Source organism: Phodopus roborovskii, unplaced genomic scaffold (assembly GCF_943737965.1).
Source record: "Phodopus roborovskii unplaced genomic scaffold, PHOROB, whole genome shotgun sequence".
Lineage (NCBI taxonomy): Eukaryota > Metazoa > Chordata > Mammalia > Rodentia > Cricetidae > Phodopus > Phodopus roborovskii.
This window is the reverse complement of record NW_026126448.1, coordinates 8900146-8907077: the sequence shown is the minus strand read 5'-3', so window position 1 is coordinate 8907077 and position 6932 is coordinate 8900146. Positions and strand designations below refer to the sequence as shown.

At 44.2% G+C, this 6932-nt stretch overlaps 1 protein-coding gene across 1 annotated transcript; it reads right to left on the bottom strand.

Annotated features, from left to right (window-relative positions):
• Positions 1 to 1427: 1427 nt before the first annotated feature.
• LOC127225038 (olfactory receptor 2A2) lies at positions 1428 to 2366 on the bottom strand. The gene has a single exon (XM_051188312.1). It carries the CDS (start codon positions 2364 to 2366, stop codon positions 1428 to 1430), a length of 939 nt encoding a protein of 312 aa, XP_051044269.1.
• Positions 2367 to 6932: the final 4566 nt, after the last annotated feature.

Here is a 6932-nt window from a genome sequence, read left to right as displayed (position 1 = left end):
GTAGCATTCATTCTTGAGCTCACAACAACTTCATTGAAGGTAAAAAGCATGAAGCATGACTCTAAATCCTAACGATGCAACAGTAACCAGGATTGTCATGATCCCTACTTCATAGAACTTTATTCCCAGCTGAAAGCTAAGATGTTGGACTACTTGCTTTTTTGTTGTTGCTGCTACTACTGTGGTGTTTGTTTGTTTGTTTGTTTGTTTGTTTGTTTGAGACAGAGTTTCTCTGGATAGTCATTGCTGTCTTGAAACTTGCTCTGTAAAAGGGCTGGACTCAAACACAGAGATCTGCCTGCATCTGCCACCCAAGTTCTGAGATTAAAGGCATGCACCACAATGCCTGTCTTTCTCAGGAGAGGAAAGTAAAGCTTATGCTCAGCTCTTTGGGGCTCACGGAAAGTCTGTTTTGGAAATCTTAGTTTAAAACACAACTTGATGGAGAGTAGGGGTCAACAAGAGTTGGAGTAAGGGTAAGGAAGGAGAATGGCATATGCAGAGGAATTGATGTGGAAAAAACAATCAAGGTTTTCTGTGTCTGTTGGCTTTATCTTTCTGTGCTCAAATACCTATGAAAAGCAATTTATGGGAGGAACAATTTATTCTGCTCATGGTTTCAGATAATTCAGTGGCAGTGAGGGCATGATGAAACATTTCTGTTCAACTTATTAAGTCACAGATTAGACAAAAGAGAATACAGAAAGCAGTCAGGGCATGATGTAGCCCCCCAAAGACATGTCTTCATGGCCTACTTTCACCTCCTACCGCTACATTTTCTCACCTCCCAACAACATCATCATATCATGACTCCATCAAGGGGTTAATCCATTGATCAGATCAGAGCCTGCCCATTGTACATGAACCTGGGTGGGGGTGGGGAATTTCATAGTCAAATCACAACAAAGGCAGTGACAGAGTTAAGTTTATATGGCATGAAGGAAGGGAGAAGGTGGCCTGAGATGAGGTTTGTGGGGTCAGATTGTACTTGGCCTCAAGCTATCCCTACTTGTCTCCAGATTACAAAGAATGAGTTTCAGCTCGTTCTTCCTCTAGGGCCAGGATTTCTCCAAGTCCATGTTTCTGCCCCATATTCAGCTCACATGTTATATGTATATGGTTTCTACAAGACAGTGAGCATTCCCAATCCATTCTCTTTATTTTAATAAAAAGCTTTAATGGCTCAGACATTGCCTGTTTTATGAAAAAACTAGGCCATATAGAACAAATGGGAAGGAAAAGCCTCGTGTGCCTGGGAGGCATTTCACAGTGCCCTGTTCCACCAGCAAAGAAAGGGGTGGTCCCCAAAAGGCCTGTACAGATCTGAAATGAGAGGTAGAAGAGGGAGTTGCATGGCCGATAGCACATAAATCAGTTCTTGAACAATAATTACATAGCATGAGTTGATTCAATACCCTTCCACGAATTCATTCTGGGGGTCTACCCCATCCTGTTACCTTGAGGAAAGCTCTCTTCACATCCTTGTTCCGGAGGCTATAGATGACAGGGTTGAGAAAAGCTGAAATGACATTGTAGAACAAGGCAAGCTTCTTGTCCTCTTCTGGGGAGGCCTTAGAACCAGGCTTCATGTACATGACCATGGCTGGCACACAGAACATGGTGACTACAGTTATATGGGAGGCACAGGTGGAAAAGGCCTTCAATCGTCCCTGTGCTGAACGGATCTTCAAGATGGAAGTAAAGATGTTGACATAGATGACAAGGATAAGGGACAAGGGAATCAGTATGACACTAAACCCAAGAATGAAGTCTACTTGGTCATTGACTGAGGTGTCTGCACAAGCCAGCTTTAGGACTGCAGGGACTTCACAGAAGAAATGGTTAATCTTGTTGGGGCCACAGTAGGGGAGGCGCATGGCAAATATGGTGTAGACGAGGGCAGAGGTGACACCACAGAGTCCACAGAAAATAACCATTACCCAACATAGACATGGGCTCATGATGACCCTGTACCTGAGGGGAAGGCAGATGGCTACATACCTGTCTATGGACATGATGGCAAAGAGCCAAGACTCTGTGACACCCAGTACCAAGAAAATGTACATTTGAGCCACACAACTGGAATAAGAGATCGTCTTCTTCTGGCTGGCCAGATGTGCCAACATCTGGGGCACAGTCGTGGTGGTATAGCCTAAGTCCAGCATGGAAAGTGTGCCAATGAAGAAATACATGGGGGTGTGAAGATGTGAGTCCAAGCAGATGAGGATGAAGATCAAGCCATTGCCCAGAATGATCAACAGGTAAATCATCAGAAAGGCCGAGAAGAGCAGAGGTGTGTTCCTGGGGCTTAGGGAGAAGCCCAGAAGAATGAATTCTGCCACAAAGGTCTGGTTGGGACCTTGCATTATGCTCTATTCTTAATTTAACAAAGAAGAAGGAGGAGGTACCAATTCACACAGGGAATTAGCTAAGCCATGTACCAGAGTTGAGGTTAGTGGTCAGCAACCAAATGTTATGAAGTCCCTCTTAACAGGGCTGTCCACTTTACCTGTTGCTGTCCTCTGGAACTACTTGAAGAACAGAGCTCTGTGTACAGTACTGGCTCTGCCTCTAAATCTTCAGTAGCTCCCCTTCTCGGCCTCAGCTTCCTTTGCTATGAAATGAAAACATTGGAAAAAATGTACCTAATTCTCCTTAGCAGAGACTTATTACTATTAAGGCATTTAAGTTTCCTTCAGACAGCCAGGAAGTTAGAGATCAATAATGTTGTAAAAACTCCATGAAGGAGGAGATGGTTTAACAGTTACAAGCACCCAATGCTCTTCCTAGGTTGGATTCCCAGAATCCATATAATGTCTCATAACCATTATAATTCCAGTTCCAGTGAATTTAGTACCCTCTTCTGGTCTCTGTGGGCACCAGACACACATGTGTTGTACATACATACATGCAGGAAAAACACTAATATATAAAAAGAAATAAGATGTTTTTAAAACTCTGTGCAAATTGGCAATTCAAATGAGATAGCAAGAGACTCCATTTGGTCCCTTCAAGGACATTAATTTCTTTTTCCACCTAAGTTTTACACTCAGGGTGGTACACAGACCAAAATTTTGCAAACTTCTATATCATAGGCCACAGTGTTGAAAGGAATTCTTACTTCTCACTCCTGAGTGACTGCTTGAGTGAGCCATTTACCCTTTCTCCAACTCTGAGAGACGGCTTCTAGAATTATAAATTGAAAATAAACACATGAGAAGAAAACTGAGATACTTACCATGAAAACCACCCTGAGAGAAGTCTAACATACAGTATATGCTCAGCAAATGTTAAGTGCATTTCTGAATGGTCCTTGGTACACAAACTGAGACTCGGGTCCAAGCTACACAAGTATGCTATGAAATCACTCCATCGCCCAGAATGCCCACTCAGCTGTCACTCTCCCAGAAAAAATTAATGGTGCTTGCTTCAGCCACATGGGCCTTAGATGGAAAAGCCAGAAGGGTGTGTCACAGAGAGCTGGTTTGCTTGGATACTGGTGCTATGTGAATTTGGCTACTAGTTAATCTCACCAGGACTCAAGTTTTCCCAGCTGTAAAATGGCGATAAAGTTACCTTGTTTGCCATCAACATTCTTCCCACAGGGAAGTAGGCCAAGGATCTCAGAATACCTACCTTCAGACCTAAAGCTGGAAAATAGGCTGCCATTTCCCACTTTTCACATTTTTACACAAAAGCCAGTGAAGTGAGATTTGCCTCAAGGATCTGGCGTTTGGGGTGTGAGGACGGGCTGTTAAGTGGGGACAGCTGTCTATACACCAGCAACACAAGAAAGGGTGGGTGTGTGGCACTTCCAAGACTTAGGAAAAACTCCCTGATTCTCAGGACTTAGGAAGTAGGTACACACCATGTGAAGGGTAACAAGGAACAGCACCAGTGTCTATCACAAGAAGCCAAAACTACAGAATTCTGTTCTGGAGCTATGCCTTGCAAAATGCCTTGGCTTCATGAGAAACAGAGAGTAGGTATTGTTACCTCCATCTTATGAATGAAGAAACTGAGACTCTGGGCAGGAAATGTACCGGAGAAAAAGAATTTCACATACTCTGGCAGTAATGGCTTGCTATCTACAGCAAAGCCATGGCTCATTAGAACTCAGCCAGAGTTAGTTCTCAGTTTATTGGCATGCTTCCTGTCCTTGATTTTTAGGGGGGAAAAGGCAAATAATAAAGGCAAAAAAAAACTTCTGTTGGTTTTAGTTTAATAATCTGTGCATACACACACATCCACATATGCATACATATAGATATACAAAAACATATGTATATATACTTACACATGTGCATATCTATGGGGAAAAAATCAATGAGACCATTCAGAAACTCAGAGGAACTCCTCAGCTGCAGCTTCACCCCTACATCTCATTGATCCCCAGGGGTCATTGCCACTGCCCCCAGAATGCCACTACACCCATCTTTCCCTCTTTAACAACCATGCCAATGTCCACCTCAGACATTCAGCATATTTCTACCCCATTCTTTGTCCTCCTCCACCTCCTTATTCTCTCATCTCAGTCATTCATTACTCATGTCATTCATTACACTAGCCTTCAGAGCACTCGTTCTACCATAAAAATCTTACTGGGCCGCTTTCAGTTTCCTTGTCTACAGGGAAAAGACTAAAAGACGTGCAGAAACATTCTGGCTTCATTACTTCCCTTGTTTTGGGTCCCATTTCCCCAGGCAGGTTTGTGGGCTCTTTCTCTTAGAGAGATGGTGGGCAGCTATGAGGAGCTGCACAGAAAACTTCCTTGAAAGTCAAGGGAGTCATGAGAGAGGAGCCATGGAGGTCAGCTTGTGGTTGGAGACACCCATGAGCGTGATGGAGTTCAGAGAAAAGCTGAGACTAGGACTCAGATCTCCTGTTGCCAGGAGGTCCACTCTTGGGACAAAGCAAACTCAGGCAGCTTGGAAATTCTGCAGGTCCAAGTCTTCCCCAAGAGAAGCTTGGCCCCACTGAGCATGACTTGATTTTCCTCTGAGAGTCCTGACTGAAAGCAGAGTCTGGCATATCAAAGATAGTAAAGGCGTATGATGTGAGCTACATCCTGGAAGATGCTAGGAAGCCAGAACAAAAGATAAAGGAATGTTTACATACGCTTTCATCCTATACTTTCCTCTCCTACTCCCCAGCAGTCAAGCAAAAACAAAAAACAAACAGATAAACAAACAAGGCCCCCCAAACCCTACCTGTGCTGCGTTCATGAACCGCTGAGAAGAAACCAGGGCCCAAGTCCGTGGAAAGAAAGTTGGAGAGGTTGATGCTAACATCACGCCCTTTCTACCATTTTATTCAACTCCTACCCAAGCTAATGAATAATAATTCTAATGGCAGCTGTCCATGTGTCAAGTATCATAACATCTGCTTTTTATTCACAACTTTATTTCAAATATTTAAAAAAATAATAATAGCTGAAAAAGATCTAATGATTAGCCCAGACACCTCCAATCAGAGCCATTACCTTCTACAAATAGCAAAGATGTCACAGCATGCCTGCAAACATGTGAAGCTGGTGCTATGACTATGTCCATTTCAACAGATGGGGAAAGAGTTCGCACATCTTCCCTACAGTCACAGGTGCAGCCTAGCCAGACCCTTTGCTCAGAACAATGAAGTAGCATCAGAGGAAAGACTACGTGGCTTACCTGCTGAGAAACAGGTCCCATTTCCCCATTTCTCTTTCTCACTCACTTGCTGGGTCATCCTTGCCTCCTCCAGAGTAGAAGCTGAATGAAAGTGGACAGGGAGGAGGAGAAGGAAAGGGGGAAAGGGAAGAGGGAGGAGAACACAGGAGGAAAAACAGAGGAGAGCAAGGAAAGAGATATCTTGATTGAGGGAGTCATTATAGGGTTAGCAAGAAACCTGGCACTAGGGAAATTCCCCTGAATTCACAAGGATGACCCCAGCTAAGACCCTAAGCATCAGTGGAGAGGGTGCCTGAACTGGCCTTCCCCTGTAATCAGATTGATGACTACCTGTATTATCATCATACAGTCTCCTTCCAGCAATTGATGCAGAGATCCACAGTTAAGTACTGGGCAGAGCTCCCAGAGTCCAGTTGAAAAAAGGGAGGAGTGATAACATTTGTCAAAACCATTTTGGGGGAAACCCACAGAGATAGCTGGCTTGAGCTAGTGGGAGCTCACTGAAGCTGGACTGACACTGGGGAGACCTGCCTGGGACAGCTTGGGCAGTCTGTGGGGCCACTGGCAGTGGGACCAGGACTTATTCCTAGTGCTTGAACTGGCTTTTTGGAGCGCATTCTTTTTGAAGGGATACCTTGCTCAGCCTAGATACAGAGAGGAGGGCCTTGGTCCTCCTCAAAGAGATACGCCAGAGTTTGTTGACTCCCCATGGAAAGCCTTACCCTCTCTGAGGAGTGCATGGAGATGAGGTGGAGGGAAGCAGGAGGGAGTATGAACTGGGATTGGTATGTAAAATGAGAAAAAGATGTTTTTAAAATAAAAAAAAAGATAAAAAGAAATTCATTGTAAAATTGAGTTAATTGGTATAATAGTGCCCAGACACGAAGCAACCCCAAACCATTTGTGTTTACTTTTGTTGAATAAATGGATAGTCCTTCAAATTTTTCTTTAAAAAAAAGAAAGTGGGCAGAAAGGGCAGAAGTTGTGTCCCCAAAGTAGGATTAATAAAGTTGAAGCAGAAACAGATCAGAGTGAGCAGGTAGTGAGAGGATGATGCCAGACTTGTCCATAGGCTACTGGGACCGTCAGGGCACGGAGGTGGGTGGCCACATGTTGATCTTCCTGAGCCTGTGCCCACTTCTGCCCCTTTGCTATGCCCTTTTGCTGTGGCCTCCCTCCTGCCAGTCATCTCTTGAGGAAGAGGCATTCTGATAAGGGACCAGAGGCCGCTTGGCAGAGTTGGTCCTTCTCTATTTGATCTCTCCT

Excerpts from the sequence above, each read along its gene's own strand:
- LOC127225038 (XM_051188312.1), bottom strand. The coding sequence starts at position 2,366 with ATGCAAGGTCCCAACCAGACCTTTGTGGCAGAATTCATTCTTCTGGGC.